The following is an 18,722-nucleotide window of genomic DNA, read 5'->3' as shown; positions in this document are numbered from 1 at the left end:
TCCCAAGCCAGTTCTTAACCAACGCGCCACTTGGCCGGCCCTGTAATTTTTATTTTTTTAAAGAAATTTTATTTGGGAACAGTGTGTTTTTCCAGGACCCATCAGCTCCAAGTCAAGTAGTCTTCAATTTAGTTGTGGAGGGCGCAGCTCCTTGGCCCATGTGGGAATCGAACTGGCAATCTTGGTGTTATGAGCCTGCGTTCTAACCACCTGAGCTAACCAGCTGCCCCTCTAATTTTTTTAACTTAAACACAACATAGTAAATCAAATTGAATCTTTGGTTCAGGATCTTATGTCCCAGGATATCATTTCTTAATGTCAGTAATACGTTAAGATTATGGAAGCTGCGTTAATTGAAATTTTTGTTTTTTTCATCCTATTCATGAAAAATCACTTATTATTTTTTTTTTGCCATTCTTGAATTATGTTTCAAAAATGGAGCAGAAAAAAATAAATTCATTTTATTCTTTAGTCAACGTCATTTATTGCCTTCCTTTGTGCCAGTCACCGTTCTAGGTTCGAAATTCTTGCATCCATGATCTTGCAGTCTACCATGAAAGACAGCTCCATCTCTGAAATTATCTTAATTGGCTTCATGATTGAGCTAATGCATAGTTTTTAAAACTGGGGTTTAGGAACGTGGGGATATAACTCAGGGCTGGGTATAGTCAGTAGCCACAAACTGGGTTTTCTGAACTCACAGGTGGGTGCATGACTGCTTAGCTTTTCGAAGCGCTTCCCTTGCTGCTCCATCCACCCACCTCTAATAGAAATTGTGGCGCTATCGAGAGGGAGGGGAGTTACTGGGGAGGGATTTTGTCTGTGAGGCTGCTGAATTAAACAAAGCATTGTAAACATACATTTTATGTGCTGTCGGTTAACTATGTTTGACTGAATGAATATTCTATCTGTGTGCGTTATACCAGTACTGCATATATGACGGGTTAACCACCGTCATTATGATAAATGAAACATTTTTCTTTTTGGTTTATGTCATGTTCTGTACTGATTAAAATAGAATTTGTTGTTTAATCACATTTTTAAATACAAATACTGATTCTTTCATGTCGGTAACATTGGACTCTGAAATATTCTTTCTTTTTAAGCTGAGCCATCCTGCCACCTGTTGGCAGCTCAGCGGCTGCTCAGCTTGGTCCGGGAATCGAACTGCTGTTGCTCAGAGCTCAAACTCTTGAGCGAGCTCTTAACCAACTGAGCCACTCGGCCAGCTCTGGACTCTGAAATATTCTTAAAAGTGAATTGTCTTCAGGCTCTTTTTCTTCTTGAAGATCTTAAAATGCTTGTACTGGAGGAATTAGGTTAGCAAACATCTTGAAAAGTAATTTCAAAAATAGCCAGAGAGAAGCGTGGATGCCTGGAGAATATTGCTGAAGTAGAATATCGAGCTTTAAAGAGAATAATAAGCTGTCCGGTCTCCTGACTCAGCATATGAATAAATGGGAGCAAATTTCTATGTAATAAAACAATTATGTCTGGAAGGGAATCTCAGGCTTCCCAGCTTTCCGGTCTCGCTGGTGTTTGAAATTGCCTAAGAATGATGCCTCTCATGTCAGCCTTAGAGATTAGACTTACTGTGTAAATGCTGTAGACAGCAGATTCTGAAATATGCTTGAACCTTTCCTGAGAGCTGATTTAGGAACTGTAAGGAAGAAACTGGGGTGCTGAGGGAGAGGAGATGGGACTGGGGGCAACTTTCAGGGTTTCTAAAACTGTTGTGACCATTTTGGTTCCCACAGCAGCGTGTAGGAGTTCCCGTTGCTCCACATTCTCTCCAACACTTGATATTTTCAGACTTCATATGTAACCAGTCTGGCGGTATCTTGTAGCTCTTAGTTTGCATATTTTTCAGTAACCACTGTTAAGGTTAAACATCTTTTCCAGTTTCTTGTTAACTATTTGGATTTCCCTTTGTGTACTATTTGTCAATGATTTGTGAAACTTTATATATTCTAGATACCTTTTCTGTTTATGAATTTCTTATTTTGTGGTTACTTGCCTTGGGGGTCTTATATAAGAAATCCTCCCCTACCTCAAGGCCAGAAAATCATCTAAATTATCAGGGGTTTTAAGTTTTATTGGGTAACAGCCATGGTCATTGGTTACACATTGCTTTCATGCTACAATGGCATAGTTGGCTCTTTTAGGGAGGGCGCAGCTCACTGTGGCCCATGCGAGGATCGAACCAGCAACCTTGGTGTTATCAGCACCGCACTTTAACCAACTGAGCTAACTGGTCACCCCTAAATTTTCTTTTAAAGCTTTATAGTTTCGACTTTCACATTGGTTTTTATCTACCTGGAATTAATTTTGGTGTATGATTGAGGAAAGGAGTCTCTTTGGGACTCTGTTGTTCCATTGGTGTATTTGTCTATCCCCGGGCAGTGCCTCACTGTGTTAACTACCATGCACCTCACTTCAGGCAGAGAAAAGGCTCCCCCTCTTGTTATTGTTCATCAGGAGTTTCTTAGCCCTTTCTTTGTATTTCCACATCAATTTCAGGATCGACTTACGTTTTCAGGTTATGATTTTGATAGGGATTACCTTTAAATTCTAGCTGAATTTTGGAGAGGACTGACATCCTTATAAGATGGAGGCTTTCAATTCATGAACATGCTTATTCCCTGACCAGAGGAGAGATGAGAAAATGACATTTGGTCCTCATCATATTGTGGCTCTTTCCAAGTCGCAAGAAAGGGCACACTGTGCTTTCGCAGACCAGCTCACAGTAGTTCTGCCAGATTTACCAAGTTGAGGTGGGGTTTTTAAAATTTGTTTATTAATTGTGATAAAAAACATACAACAGAGTTTACCCTCTTTACCCTTTTTTAGTGTGGTAGTGTTGTATATAATATGTATATTGTTGTGCTACAGAGCTCCAGAATGTTTTCATCTTGTAAAACTGAAACTCTATACCCATTGATAATTGGCAGTCCTGAGGGTGCCTTTGTCAAGGCTTTTCAATTCTAGTTGGGGGAGTGGGTATCCTGGGGTCCACATCACGTTTGAAAGTGCGTTCACTAACATTTATGTTTAGAAGCAGGTACTTGGGGAGAGAGGAGCCTGTCGTTTTTAAGTACATAGTACACAAAGTAAAGCGTGAACCGGGAGCCTTAACCAGCTGTTTTGACTACGCTTCTGAATGAGTGAGGAGCAGGGTCCTTTCAGCCTTTGGTCACAAGAGGGCATGGGTGGAGATGCACTACACTGGGAAGCTCTCACGCACAACCATGGGTTTCTTTTTGCTTCTTCTGTTAGCGTTTTGTTGAGCAGAGAAAGACATTGTCAAGAATAAGAATAAAACCAAGTTGCTAGGCCAATATTCTAACTCTTGGAAGTCTCTCCCAAATTAAGTGTTTAAACAACCACCTGTTAGGTATAAGGTACATCCTAGATGCAGTGAAGATGAAGTAGCAAATGTGAGAGCTCCTGCCCTCGGAGACCCACCTTGTGGTGTAAACAAGACAATCCAGCTAATGCAAGTGCAGTGCTTTGTACAAAATGATGAGAAGTCATAGAACTGGAGAGTGAAAACAAGTGCAGGGGGTCAGCAAGTCAGCCCTCCTGGCTTCAGAGACAAGTCGTGCCCCTTGTGGGAAATCTCTCTTCATTCAGAATCTTTCAGCAGAAATTCCACGTCCTCCTTTGGTGCACCTTCATTCTCTGGAAACACACTGCTTTTTGTACACGTAACTGCCCACTGTGGTTTGGCAATTCAACTCTAATGGTTGGAGCAGTGGTGTTTTCAAATACAATTCTAATGGAAATTAATGAAATACACTACTTCCAGTGTCGTTCTTACTTTAAACACTTAGGAGCAGATATCTTGAAATATTTTTTGCATGATTTTTAACAAGGGGACAGTAAAACAAATGCTGTGTAGTCCTTTGCGTTCTCATAATAGCACATTGGTGGTGTGTGCACGTGCGTGTGTTTCAAAATTTTCCTGGAAGAACTCACAACGCTCTGCTAAACAACATGCTTCTTAATGGGCTTAGTACTTCATTTCCTAAATGAAAAAGTCCCATTCGATAGTCACTGTGGGGCTTTCAGGTAGAACTGAGAACAAAGTGCTGACATGAGACAGCCTTCATAGTATTCCTTGCCAAGCTGCCCCTTCGCGGAACGGTTAGCCATTGACAATTTGCTGCAGCCAAGACCTGAGGTTCCCCAGGAATATTATTGGAGTGAGTCAAACCTCGGACACATCAGCTGCATGAGGGGTGGCAGGGCGATGGGAGAAAATCCGGGGTTTCTGTTCTGCTGTTAGCTGTCTGTTCCATTACTCTTCTAACATTCTCTTCTCTATCATTCGTGTGATTCCCAGGGATATCTGTGTTTGCCTTACATGGCGTTGCAGCAGCACCATCTTCTCTCTGACATCACCGTTCGGGGATTTGTTGCTGGAGCTACTAACATCCTTTTTCGACAACAGAAACACCTCAGTGATGCCATTGTGGAAGTAGGTTTATGTATGAGTGTGTGTCCCTGACACTGCTGATCCCTGTTTTCTTTTCTTTAATGGAATTGCGAGGACATAGTAATTACACTAATGGTGGTAATTGCTTCCTGTGCTGGGCGTTCTACGCACCTTACGTATACTAACTAACCTAGTTCTCGTAGCCTGTGCACTAGGTGTTGTTACTGTCCCTCTTTTATAGGTGCGTTGCTTAAGGAACTGAGAGATCAAACAGCTAATATAGTGGGTGAGCCAGGACTCCCACTTGGACAGTCTGGTCCAACTACAATCTTAGAATTCAAATGTCTTTATTGTTTAAATGATTTCAATACTTCTAGCCTGTTTATTATGCTTCTGATGTCAAAAGGAAGGAACTAGAGGTAAAATCTGACGTCTTATCAATATATAAGAAATTTAAATTGTTCAACTTTACAGTTGAAGTAATTTTAAAAAGAAAGGACATTTAATCCACCCTAAGGCTTTTGTACTTTATAACGTACAGTACCAAAACATACTTCCTGGGAAATGTTCATAATACATAAATAAAAAATCTGAGGTTCAAAGCTGTATATTTTATGATCCTAATTTTGAGGAAGAAAAATAGATACATGCCTTCCAAGGCAGAAGGATACAGACGGGAGGAGCACAGAGCTGCTTCACCATTGTGGTTATACTCCAGTCCTGAAGTTGATGGGTTCATGGACATTTGTTTTATTATAATGCTTCAAAACTAATCTGAAAGTTACATATATTACTTTGTATATCAAATATTACATAATAAAAATATTCCAAAGTATCTGTGCACTCAAAAAATTTGTAGGAATTATTAATTGCATTCATTTCCAGTTGTGTGACAAAGGTGATACTATACACTTCTATATTTGCAATCAACATGAATTACTTCTATAATTCAGAATTAAATATTTATGCATATATTTTCTAAAAATAGAAAATGAGCAGTTTTAAAAAAATATAGACAGATAAAAACTTCAGTGTAAGAACCCGTCTCTTTCTTAGACTCACCGTTTGAGATTAGTTATACGTATTTTTCATTTCCAGCTGCACCTTCCCAGTAGTTACTCTTTAAGGTGTGGCCTGGATATCTGCGTGAGCGCCCAGACTCTGACCTGTACCTGGGTGCCCTCTAGGTAGAAGAAGCTCTGATCCAGGTCCATGACCCAGAACTCAGGAAGCTGCTCCACCCCACCACTGCAGACCTCAGGTTCACAGACTACCTGGTGAGGCACGTGACTGAGAACCGGGACGATGTCTTCCTGGATGGAACGGGCTGGGAGGGAGGTGACGAATGGATCCGAGCCCAGTTTGCAGTCTACATCCACGCGCTGCTGGCCGCCACACTGCAGTTAGGTAAGGAGCATACCACGCTTTTTCGTTTGGTAACAACGGTGATGTTTTGAATTACATGAGAAACACGTTTTCATCACAGGGAGAACGATCTCTTACTCCCTCATGCAGAGGTAAGTACTCTTGCATTTTGAGTACTTTATGTCCTTCCAGACCTTTTTCTGTGCATATTTTTGGACTTTGGTTTTGTGGTATTTGGGGTCGTCCTTTTACAAAAATGGCTCCCTTTAGACATGGTCACGAAACCTAGTTTTTCTTTATCATAGAAACATAAACATCTACCAAAACAGCAAATGCAGATCTTTGTCACTTGTACATGGCTGCTTAGTATTCCACCATATGGAAGGGTATCTCAGTATCGGGGGCTATTTATAAACACTGCTTACATGTTTTTAAGACATGAAGGGAGAAAAGAAATATAAAAACTAGAAATTACTGGAAACCACATCCTGAGTGACTGAACCTTCAAGTTATTCCCCATTCTAAGACATGTCATTCCTGTTAAACGGTTACAATGGAGCAGGTAAACACAGAATCAGTCCTGTATTAAAACCATCGCGCTTCCCACAGAAGAAAATACATAACAAGAGAAAGGAAAGCGCTGCGCTGAGCTTTTGCGCCACCGACACCTATCACCCTGGACACTGAGCAGGTAGTCAGTAAAGTTGGTAAAAGAGTGTTGAGCTTTTGTTCTTGCTGTTTTTGAACTATCTCTACCATTGTTTTTTGTTGTTGTTTTTGCTGAAATGCACATAACCTAAAATTTACCATCTTACCCATTTATAAGTGTATAGTTGAATATATTCACATTGTTGTGTCAGTGGGTTCTTTAAATCATCCCCACCACGGCCACCTCCCAAGGCAGTTCTTCACGTAGTATGTCTGGAGTTTAAACCCAGGCTTCAGGTGTGCTCTCCTTTGTAAAGGAAAGCTACAGAGAAGTTCTTATTTATTAATAGGATATTTTTTAAATGTCTACCTCTTCTACAAATGGATCAGCGGAGACACCAAAATTAATCCTCTAATCCATAATAATGTGATAATCTAGTAAGAAAACCCGTCTCCACTGTTCTGTAGCTTCATGAGTAATTAATTTACTTTTTTTTTGTTTTGTTTTATAGAGCATTTATTGGCATTTGCTGTGCATGGTAGTATGGTTTTGTGATTTGCAGGCACTTTACATCTAGAAGCGATGGTTGGCCTTGATCAGTACGTGCTGATGCTGCGATTGGATGGTGCCTGTTGGCCAACGTTAAGACCCGCTGCCATTAGAACTGCAGAACATTCCTGACTACTTGCACATAATGGCTATCCAGGGGGTGGCTTCCTCTGACTCCCAGGTTGCAGGAACTTCTTAATTGTAGGGATGTTGCTGATTCTTGTTTTAAATGCCTTTAGCAGAGGGAAGTCAGAAAGAACAGAAGCATCGATTTTTTCGATCATTAAAATAGCTTCTAACAGTTGTATGTCTGCCCAGCTGAATTTGTTTCCAACGAGAAAATCACCTCCATGCTGTTTCAAAATCTTTTCAAAGACGGGGAAGTAACGGGTTTTTGCTTTCGTCACGGCTAAAGCAAAGCCCTCCTCTTTTTCTCGTGGAGGTTTGAACACAGCTTGGATGATGATCATCATGAGGTCCTGAGTGCCATCAGTGTACATGTGGATCCTGGTGGTCTCGTTCAGGTCCCTCCCATACAAGTTGTACTTGGCAGCAAGGTAGCTGAGGATGGCTTTAGTCTGTCAGCCTCATTCCATCCATTTCAACCAGGGGCATCTGGTTAAAAAGCAGGTGTCCATCTGTCATTAACTTCTCATATTGCTCTCTTGTTTCAATAAATTCTTCTTCAAACTCCACTCCAGCTGCAGCCAGCAACCTGCGGATCGACTCCATCCTGCCCTACCACGAAAGTAGCAAAGCTTGGGTTTGGCTGTCATGACTTCTGGCTCAGGGTTTTCTTATCTCTTCCTTGCTCTTGTCTCCTGTGATGTGTGGGGGTAATTTACTTTTTAAAAAAATGTTTGCCAAGGTAGCTATAAGCACGGAATAAAAGTAGCTAACTTTTCGTGTGTGTGTTTTACTCTGTGCAGGAACCTGTTTTGAGAGCCTTACATCTTCTAACCCATGTCATCCTCACAGCAATCCTGGAGGTAGATACCATGTCATCCTCGTTTTACAGGAGAGAAGATGAGGCATAGAAAGGATAAATAGCTTGCTCATCCATCTGGTGAGAGGCTGGGCTGTTATTTAAACCCGAGTAGCCTGGCTCAGGTCCATGTTATTTTAAGTATTTGACAGTGAAATGCATGGAAACTGAGTTTCACCAGATAATGAGGCAGAATCGAAAGAAGAGAAAATAGTGGCTAAAAGAACCAATTCATGTATTCATTTTAATCTTTTTCTGTGGAAAAAATGACATTTGTGAAAAGATAGATACCCCATTGCCTTCTCTATATGAACATCAGCACATTTACTCACTGTCTAGCCTGTCCTTTTTGTTTAATAAACAATACCATGCCTCCTAGCCTTGCTAAGGAGAACATAGACATATTTTAGAGTTGTAAGGAACCTTAGACATTATCTGGCTCGACCCTCTTTTTTTCTGGTTAAGAAAGTGAAGTTCTGGGTGATTAAGTGACTTCTCACTGGCCACATAGCTTCTTAACAGGATGCCTGGAACTAAACCCAAGTTTCCTGACATCTGGTAGACTATCTCCCTCCAAAAGCAGGGGGGCAGAGAGGGTAAAACTGTTGCTTTACCCTTTTTGGTTGTTAATCTTCACATCCCTGCTGGTTATAGTCCAGCTCATCCTTTAAATATTTACTTGACAGATAATGAAAAGATATTGTCAGACTACGGGACAACCTTCGTGGCCGCATGGAAGAATACTCACAACTACAGAGTCTGGAACAGCAACAAGCATCCGGCACTGGCAGAGATAAATCCGAAGTAAGCACGTCGCTGAAGACCGATAGATAGTACATAATGGTGGATTTACCAATGTGTCTCATAAGTCATATCTGAGCTTTGATGGTACTGTGAATATCTTTAAGAATCTCCTTACATAGATTGAAAAAGGCTCCCAAATACAGAGAAGTAGCTGGAAAATGCTCACCTAGTCACCTTCTGACACGAAAAGCGCAAAGCATTTTGGGAAGCACGGACGTTTCTCCCAGCTCTCCGTGTAACTGGGGGAGGAAGTGCTGGCCCGTGGTGATGCCCAGTACATGACAGCTCTCCTCCCCCTTCCCGAGTTCTGTACCTTAGCAGAATGGTCAGACATGATGGAAGCCTCAAAGGAAATTCCACTGGGTAAAACTGAGAAGTTATTTTAAAACATGAAGTATAAAAAACTTAAGTTGATATTTGAACTCCTAAACTTGTGGTCAAACATAGTTACCACATCAGATTCTAAAAGTCAGCAAAATTCAATGCCTGTCACAATATTGAATGCTGACTGGAGAACGACTTTATTCCCACATAGACATAAAAGACATTTAAACATGCTGTGGAGTGGGGCCCTCATGAAATAATACCATCTTTGTGTGAATGGAAACAGAGTAGAATCTAAGGAGACCGAGTGATACAATGTATACATCCTGGGAACTTATTTTTTCTAAAACATTAAAATAATGGGTTTTTTATGATTACAAGCACACAATGTTTTCATTTGTATTTTAAACTTTTACTTCTTAGTGAGAATCGGGCAAAAATCAACTTTGTACTGACTGCCATATTATTTGGAAGCTAAGGTTAACTTAGCTAGACTGAGGGTGTGATTTCGGTAGTGCTAGAAAGGAGACTCCCCCCCAAAAAAAATTCCAGATGTTTATGTCATAGTAACTTGGTGCAGGGATGAGGTGGTGTGGCAGGGCTTTGGAGAGCATGTCTGTTACACTTTATATCATCTATCAAGAAAAATGACTAGGTTCAGTACCGATTTGGGTGAATTTAATCATCATACTGGCCTATAGAAGAAATCTATATTGCCATTTGAATGCGGTAAAAACAGAATTAAAAGGCAGAAACATTTTAATAGTATTTAATGAAAGGGCTAAGAGTTCAAAGTATTCTCCCTCACTAACCACAAGGTCTGTGTTCTAAAGAGCGATGAAGAGAAACAGATGTTTGTTTGCCTAGTGGCACTCACTGTGGCTGTGCTGGGTGGGGACGGGGGTCTGCCCTGACCGTCCGCAGGGCGGCATGTGGGGCCCTCGGTCTGCTCCCCTCTGGGCCCTGACAGCCTGGTCAGACACTTATCCAGTCGCTGCATCTGCTCTAGGGACTTGAACTTAACTTGAACCAGCTCTACGATTTTAATGCAAGTCCATGCGAGGCTTAGCTGGAATGGGTTTTAAAAGATGGTTAAACAGTACTTTTTAAAATGTGTAAATGAATTGAGGTTACATAGATTGGAGAGAAAACTAAAGAAGGACCTGAAACATATAGGTAGGGAAATTATGCCGATAGGATGGATAGTCAGCAGATTTTCAATATTTGCACCAAATTCAAAACAATAAATGCTAATATTCAACTGTGAGCAGGGGGAATCATTTAGAAATATTCCAAGCTAATTGTAAGATTTGAAATCTGTTGAAACTCTTTCTTCAACTCCTAAAGATCAGAGAAGCAGTCCTCTAACTGCCCTTAATGGGCAGCCGGCCTATTTCATCCTTTAAATACAGCCTTTTCAGTAATATCAGGAATGATTAAGTAAGCTCTCAGTTCTTCCAGCTTGTTATTAAGAAATCCAGAAACACTTAATATGGCCAATAAAGAAATTTGTTGGTATTTGAAAAGCCATAAAGAGTATTTTGATGCTTTTATAAGTTGCTATAGATTTCACTAGGGTCACTTTCGTTGTTGGACATTTTTGACAGAGAGACCCCTGAGTATGAGATAAGAATTTGGATATTGATTGACTCCTTTTATAGTGTAACTTTAGTTAAGTTGCTTGATTTATTTAATACAAAATATTTATATATATACATATATATGTATATATATATAGCTATATATATTTTCCCCCTTTTGTATATTTTTAAGGCCTGCATTTTGAGTTGTTTCTCTAATAGACAGTACAGATTTTACTGATCTGTCTACGAATCTTCACATGACCGATAGCACACATTTGTAAGATGACCAGAACAAGGGACAACCATGGCCGTGGTCTAAGGCAGTGGCTCTAACCCTGACTGTCCTGCGGAGCTTTTATAAAATTTTGATACTTGGGCCTTACCTCTGACCAAATAAATCAGCATCACAAACCATCTCACCCAAGGGGAAAAAAACCCCCCGCCTATTTCACATGTGAGGAAATGAGCTCAGGGAGGCTCCCCTAACTAAGCAGAGGGCTGTGATCAAAGCCGACACCTTCAGAGCACCCAGCCCAGCTGAGTCACCCCCCCCCGCCCCCCAGGTTCACTGACACTCCCTGTGACAACTGTTCTGCAGCTTAATTGGTGAGATACTCACATTCTGATCTCAAACTTTGTTTTACAGCCATCCTTTTCAAGGCCAGTACTCAGTGTCAGACATGAGGTTAAGAATCTCACAGTGAGTATTTCGAGAAAATACTAGAAAAATTCTTATGTCTCACTTTATGCCATGTGTTTCATTGCTAATTGGGAATTGTTTTTCTCCACTTGATAGACTTGTGCTTCAAATAGTAACCAAATATGTGCATAACAGTCTCTAGCTCAGCAGTGTGTATGCTTCCAAGGGAAAAACACTGCTGTTTCGTGAAGAATGGTGTGAACTAATAACAGAATTTGCCATTTTTATTCTGGCGAAGTAACTTCAGCAAATCGTGACTATAGGGAGAATTAGCCACGTATACGCAACCTTATATCCTTACCACTTTTTGATTCATCTGCATGTTCTGTTAGTATTTTCTGAAAAGTCACATGCTTAAAAGGTTAGCACATTAATAGATGCATAACAAGTAATGAATGATCTAGCTTCTTTTCTCAATAATTCTAATTTGGGGGATGGCTATAGAATAGTGTGTGTGTGTGTGTGTGTGTGTGTGTGTGTGTGTGTGTGTGATTATTATTTTTTTTTTATTATACTTACACTTCTTTCCTTTACTCAGTTCTGTTCAAAACAGTGAACGTGGCAAAAAAATTGGAAACGTCATGGTCACAACCAGCCGGAATGTTGTACAAACAGGAAAAGCTGTTGGTAAGGCATGCCTTTAGCCAAAGCCAGATTGGAATCCTAACGTTAGCAACTCTCTCTGTCTTCAATATGTCATTGATAAAGTTGTAGAGCTCTGTGTATCACATAATAATACAACATAATTCCCGTGGTCAAATACAGAAGTTTGTTTGTTGTTGTTTTTAATTTTTGTCTTATTCATTAAAAAAATTGCCATGACACCATATCAAACAAAGTTCAGCAAATTTTGCCACATCTGATGGAGAGTGACAGCATTTTCCGATGAGTTCACTGTTTTGTTCCCAGGATTCAAGCTTCACTGGAGTTTTCCCCACTCCCTGAGCTTCCCACAGTTCTTTATAAATAGTAGAGAGAGATAATAATGGAGGCATTAGGAACTGCTATCTTGTAAGGCAGTATATCACACAAGACAGAAAATCAGGGAAACCAGTAGTTGATTCTTGGTAAAGATCAACAATATTAATAAAACCTTCATAGGCTAATGAAGAGAAAAAAAGAGAAGATATAAATTACCAGTATTAGGAATGAGAGGGGACATCACTATAGATCTTACCGAAATTAAAAGGACAAGGGAATATTGTGAGTAACCTTATGCCAATTTTTTGACAATTTAGATGAAATGCACAAATTGTTTGAAAGACTCAAATTGTCAAAACTGACTCAGTAAGAAATAGAAAATCTGAATAGCCCTACATCTGTTAAATAAATTGTACTAAAAATTAAAAACCGTTCCACAAGGTTTTTAATTTAATCCAGGCCCAGATGGCTTTACTTACAAATTTTACCAAACATTTAAGGAATTTTATACAAACTTTCAAAAAGTGGTAGATTAGGTAATGCTTCCCGACTCATTCAGGGAGGCCAGTGTTACCCTGAACCCAAAGCCACACAAATGGCGTATTGTATACACTTTCTGCACCTAGCTTTTTTCACTTAAAATTTTTGAAGATTATTTCATATCCATGCTAAAGATATTTCTTGTTCCTTCTTTTCTATATTATTAACTTTTTATTTTGATATAATTTCAAATTGATAGAAATGGTGTAACAGTGTACAAGGAGCTCCTCATTATCTCAGATTCACCAATTATTTACATTTGCCACATTTGCTTTGCCGTGTCAGCATGTAAAAATAGGACCCATCTCCTTACGTAGCTCCTGAGAAAGGTAGACCAACCCAATTGAACACAGTTCAGAAGCCCCGGAGCTGGGTGATCTGTGTGCAGCGGTCCTTGTAGGCCTAACACCTGTACACTTAGAGACAGATAGACAGGGTGAGAGCAACACTCCACAGGCTCGTCTTAGAAGACAAACCCAGAGCACATAGCCCCGTCACCAGGTTTGTTTTATTCCAACGAATGGAATTTGATTATAAGCACTTGCTTCCATACAATATGTAGTTCACTTATTTTTAATTCTTACCTTTTAATAGAGAAATTCTGCTTTATCAGAGGTATATGGTGTCAATTGTTACTTAATGTTTAGTAGTGCTGCTGCCTATATTTAAATTCTAAGATCAGTTCTCCTCTTCCATACTGCCCTCTCCAAAAATAGTGGGAGTATATGATTCATCTTCAGTAATTTCACATTAGCGCAACTTTTGAGATAATGTTCTTTAAATCAAAACAGACCTGGGGCAGGTAGAGCTCTATGTCTTCACTTAATGCAACATCATTTTAATGGATGACAAAACCAAATGTCCCTAACGCAGCCGAACCACTCTTCCCTGTGTAGGTGGTTATCAATTATCAATTCGGATTTAGAACACAGAGAGCACACTGGATTTTTTTCAGCTCCAAGTAATTCTGATGCACAGCCAGTGCTGAGAACCACTGGCCTAGCACGGTGGGTATTAAGGGAAGAGTTTGCTGAGTACCTTCAGAATGCTTAGGAGATAGTAGGCTCTTACACCCAGAAATTGTCCAATTCCCTATTAGACATTCCCATGGAAAGGGGTTGTTTTGAAACTAGAAATTTAAATGGCAATTTAGTAACTGTTAACATATTGATGTGTTACAGTAAATTAACATTTATTAATTAGCATTGGTTTTTCAGTGTCTCTTAACAAAAGTGAATGCATGTTTCCCTTTGTTTTCCCCTCCTTCCCATCTAGGCCATTCGGTTGGAGGGGCTCTTTCCAGCGCAAAGACGGCTATGTCTTCATGGCTTTCTACTTTCACCACTTCCACCCCCCAGAGCCTCACGGAGCCACCCGACGGGAAGCCCTGAGCCCACGTGGTGTCCCAGAGGCTGCTGTTGTTCCCGCAGGTTTAAGTGTTCCCTGTCTGTCTGCTGCCCCCGGACTCTTCCACTGCATCGGCCACAGGTCGTCGAACTGTTTACATGGACGGTTGCCCTCTGTCTAGATGAATGCCACAGGATGCTGAAACGATGAAATCACAACCTTAGCAGGGATGGCTTTCCAGGTTGGGGTTTAAATTGACTACTTTTATTTCAGTCTGAGCCTGATTAAAACACACAGTGTACCATCTAATAATTTTTGAATTCTGATAGCTACATTTGTTTACTTTACAAAAGTTTTTATGTAAATTTTGTTCTGTTTTGCTGTTTGAATATCTAGGTGGTCACTGTAATTTACTTGTGCTGAAATTAAGTTATATTGCTGTTTTAATGTCTCTCAAGTTGGCCCTAAAATGTTCTTATACAGTTAAGGGGCCGCACAATTTAGCCCTTGGTTATTATTTTGCTGAGTTATATGACAATGCTTTGTTTGTTGGTTTTCTACCTACAAAACTGTCGATTCGCTTCTTCCCAGAAAAGGGAAAGTCGTGGGTAGTAGTAGTTCTTTGGATGGAGTGTTTTGTTTCGTGTTTAACGAATTCTTTCCCAATCCTAAACACTTGCTTTGAGGCATCAGGGCGTATCAGTGTATGTCTTCCTCCTCCTCCCAAGTGTTCAAGCAGGTTTGCAGAGAAGTAGCATAGTGATGGGCACAGCCATGTCGGAGCAGTTTAATGTGAATGTGTACTTGGGGCAAGGCTTGAAAAGACCTAGTTGTTCGTTCTGTCAACTTGAGCCATGTTGCAATCTTCTACAAGCATTTTTTAACCCAGAGTTTGTGCCTTCTATGTCTTCTTTTGAATAGTTTTCCATTGGGTGTTTACAGATCTACAGGTTTTTTCTTAGTCTTATTCTTCATAAAACTTTCCAAGGCACTTTGTTTTCCTACTTCCCTGACGGAAAATCCTCCTGTAGCCAATCCCTTCCAAGAGTATTTTTAAAAGAAAAGCAAGATGATCTATAAATATCATCTAGATGATATTTTCATCGTAGAAATCTCATTGTAGGTCACATTTAGAAAAGCAAGAGGCGGGAGACAAAAACTACAGCCGTGACGTCAGTCATGTTTCATAAAGGACATCTGGATTCATTTTAGACCCGTGTGTGTGTGTGTGTGTGTGTGTGCGCGCGCGCGCATGCATGCGCGTGTATATGCGCTATATACTGAAGACTTTTGTACAACTGGACCTCATGTATCTATCATGCTCAGCTGTCATTTGCTTTCATGGGGACATTGGATGGGTGTTCTCAGGGAGGACTTACAGGGGACAGACTGCTTTTTCAGTATAAAAGGATACTTGGAAAATACATAGTGAGTGTACCCTACACACGACATGAAGAGTATTGGGAAAATAAGGGACCTAATTAAGGATGACACTTGATTATATTTGATTTATCGCTTAAGAAATGTTTATGTAAAGTGCATCCTTCTAGGGCATGTAAAATGGTCATGGGGACATAATCTAAATATCCCTAAATCTTCCAATTTGTGTTTTAACACAAGTCCAGCAAATCTAAAAGCCTACTTCCATTTGAGCATAATAACTCAAGAATTCAGTGATGATAAATTAAAGGGCTTATTGTGAGAACTCCATTAACTCCACCTCTGCTAGGAAAGTTAACCTTCTCAGGAAATGTTACTTGAAGAGAAGTAATACCAAACAAACCCTTAAAAGGTACTTTAATCAGTTGCACTGAGACTATAAGGAATTCATTTGAACATCTTGTTTCGTCAGGCCACACCATTGGCTGGAGCGAGAGTGTAATAGATGTCACCTCTCAACTGCCAGAAACGCACAGTGCTAAGAGCACTGCGAGGGGTCAGCCAGCTCGCTGCCGGCTCATCCTTCGGTTTGTATGGTTTGTATGAGTGGGGTAAACTCCCGTCCCTCACTATTCAGTAGCAGCCCAATCCATCCACACTGTGGAATGCCACTAAAATATATTTACGCGAAGTCGAACTTTGCTTTAGACTCTCACTTGTTCCCCGTTTTAGTATACACCTTAATTGAACTTTCTATTAATGTTTCCAGTTAAGAGTTCAACTCTTAAAGTGCTCATTTCACTGGCTTTCAACATAAAATGAATATTTCAGAAGATAGAGCTTTTGTCATTGAAATGGTCAAAAGACCGTAACTGTCTCCTTCAGATGCTGGGAGGTGTGGGAGTTTTCAGGGAGTGGAGGCCGTTATGTCGTTGGCAGGGCCGCACGTGGGGCAGCCAGCACAGCTGAAGGCGGGAAGCCGGGGCTCCAGGATCCTGCTGAGGGGCCAGCCCAGGAGCAGTAGCCTCCCTCCGGTCACTGGCTCTGTGAGCCAGAGTAGCCAACACTGGGCCGTCTTCGGACCAACACTGGTAAAGGTGGGTTTGGGTTGGCCATGGCTGGTCCAGTGCTTCTGGGTCTAAGAAATGAGCATTTGTCAGGAGGCCTGAGGGAGCGAGGGTCAGCTTTTCCAAGGTGTGCCTCACTGTCTGTCCAGGCGACTTAAAAGTAATGTTTGGAAAAAGCCCCTGGCATGCTTTAATTCCCACCAGGCGCTGTAATGACAGTGACACAGATAAGAAAGAGCGTTAAAGCTATTGTGTCCTGGACTGGGTGACTAGAAAAAGTTGCAGGTCAGAGTAAGGCTTAGAGTTACTTTGCATATGCATTTGGTTCATAGAACCGGTCGGTAGGAATGGTGTACCCCCAACTCCATGAGTGATTTCTTAGCCCCCAAGCCTTAAAACAACTCCCATCTACTTTTGCTTTAAGACACATAGCGGCAATACCCTTGGGCAGCAAACCTGAGCATGTGACATGACTTCTTCAGCCTAGTCTTGCTTTCCTGGTCCTTTACTAAGCATTGCATTTTTCTGTAGAATAATTTAGTTTGAAAAGGCAAGGAGAAAGCACATTAGGAAAGGAGAGAAGTGAAACGCTGTTGAAGAGCAAGGTACTTAAAAATTGGAATGAAAGTGTTTTGAGAGCGGTATTTCATATGCTAAAGGTTATAAGACTTCTTTTACAAAGAAGTTAGAATTTTATTCTGCTAGTTACAGGTTTAAAATGAAGCTATCACATTATCTCCCTGGCAGGCAGGTTTTGTTTTCATCTTGTGTTTTGTGGAAGTCACAGACGGACTTTCCTTTTCCCTCCGGGCCTGGTGATGGGTTTGGGAGCGCTCAGCTCGCTAACGGGCTCTCTGGGCTGATCCCAAACCACAAGAACGTTGTCTGCTTCAGCAGTTTGGGAAAGTAGCCTGTCAGGAAGGTCGCTGCTAAACGTTGCCTGTTATTCTGTCGGGACTTGGTTTGGACTCGAGGCAGCATCAACACTTGTCTGCTCTTGCTCTGAGAAGAGGTGGCACGGCGTGCACGGCCTTTCCACCCAGCGCTGGCAGCCTTTCAACATGACCGAGAACACGGCCCTCGCTTCTAGAAGGCGACTGGCTTTCCAGGTTGTGCCACTCGGAGTGTTTTCATTCTACATCTTCGGACTTCATAACATTGGAATTGTTTTTCCATAATCCCTAACATTCCATGAATGTTTGTGAAGGACAAAGAAAAGGAATGTGGATCTTTATTCTTTTCATATAAATAACTTTGTACACATGACTTTCTGCGTTCATATGAAGGAGAAGAACTCACTCCCTTGTATGGTAACTCCAACATTGTACGATTGTGCACGTATAAGGGGTTGAATATATTTTGTAAAACTCTAATGCATTTGTATTTCTGTGCTGTTCTGAAGTTTACCCTTTTTACTTATATTAATTAAAAGATAGAGGCTATATATTTAAATCATGTAAATGGGACATAATTTAGAGGGTTTTTTCAGTCTTGTTTTTCATCAGCTTCTCACATGCACATAGTATGCTGCTCAAATTTGTGTGCAATATAAACATTTGAACATTTCAGTCAAGTACTGAGCCAGAAAGGTAATTGAAGTTTTTGGAAAGCTTCTATGCTTAGAAAATACTTTGTTTTCTTGAAATAATAAAAATTTATAGCTGGAAAAATAGGATCAAGACTTATCTGTTTTCAGGGCACTTGGTCATTGGTTCCTAAATTTAGGAAGCATTTGATTAACAAGTTGGTAAAGGCATTTAGTGGTTACAAAAATAGTTTAAATATTTGAGATTCAAGGTTTTCCACAGACCCTTTCTAAGGAAGTTTAGCTTAGAAATCTTAGAACATTTTCTAAGGAAGTTTAGTTGTGGCACATGTTTTAATCAGAAAGGTAGTTTCTCTTTGCTCTGGTAGTTTTATAATTTGTACTAGTTCTTTGTTTCTGTTGTCATTTGTTCCAAAAAAATGTTAAAATTATAAATCATGTCTAATCATACTGAATTATAAAACTTCTACTGTATCTTTATTTTAAAGAAAAATGAGAATAAAATTTTCCTGTTGGTCCTGCAT

At 40.4% G+C, this 18,722-nt stretch overlaps 1 protein-coding gene and 1 pseudogene across 2 annotated transcripts in view; one reads left to right on the top strand and one right to left on the bottom strand.

Moving 5' to 3' along the window:
- The window catches only part of AVL9 (AVL9 cell migration associated), a 40,113-nt gene extending 21,392 nt beyond the window's left edge, over positions 1-18,721 (top strand). The window contains exons 11-17 of one of the 2 annotated variants that reach the window (XM_019628821.1): positions 4,346-4,480; positions 5,626-5,845; positions 7,931-7,990; positions 8,673-8,790; positions 11,344-11,397; positions 11,936-12,024; positions 14,134-18,721. In XM_019628821.1, coding sequence (XP_019484366.1) covers positions 4,346-4,480; positions 5,626-5,845; positions 7,931-7,990; positions 8,673-8,790; positions 11,344-11,397; positions 11,936-12,024; positions 14,134-14,249 — 792 coding nt within the window. In that variant the 3' untranslated portion in view covers positions 14,250-18,721. The remainder of the gene's footprint in view (positions 1-4,345; positions 4,481-5,625; positions 5,846-7,930; positions 7,991-8,672; positions 8,791-11,343; positions 11,398-11,935; positions 12,025-14,133) is intronic. The other variant, XM_019628822.1, reaches the window with a different exon arrangement.
- On the bottom strand, positions 5,852-7,922 carry LOC109374315 (glutathione S-transferase A4-like; annotated as a pseudogene).
- Position 18,722: the final 1 nt, after the last annotated feature.

Source organism: Hipposideros armiger, unplaced genomic scaffold (assembly GCF_001890085.2).
Source record: "Hipposideros armiger isolate ML-2016 unplaced genomic scaffold, ASM189008v1 scaffold_809, whole genome shotgun sequence".
NCBI lineage: Eukaryota > Metazoa > Chordata > Mammalia > Chiroptera > Hipposideridae > Hipposideros > Hipposideros armiger.
Note: the sequence above shows the minus strand (reverse complement) of the source record. Positions and strands in the feature narration are given on the sequence as shown.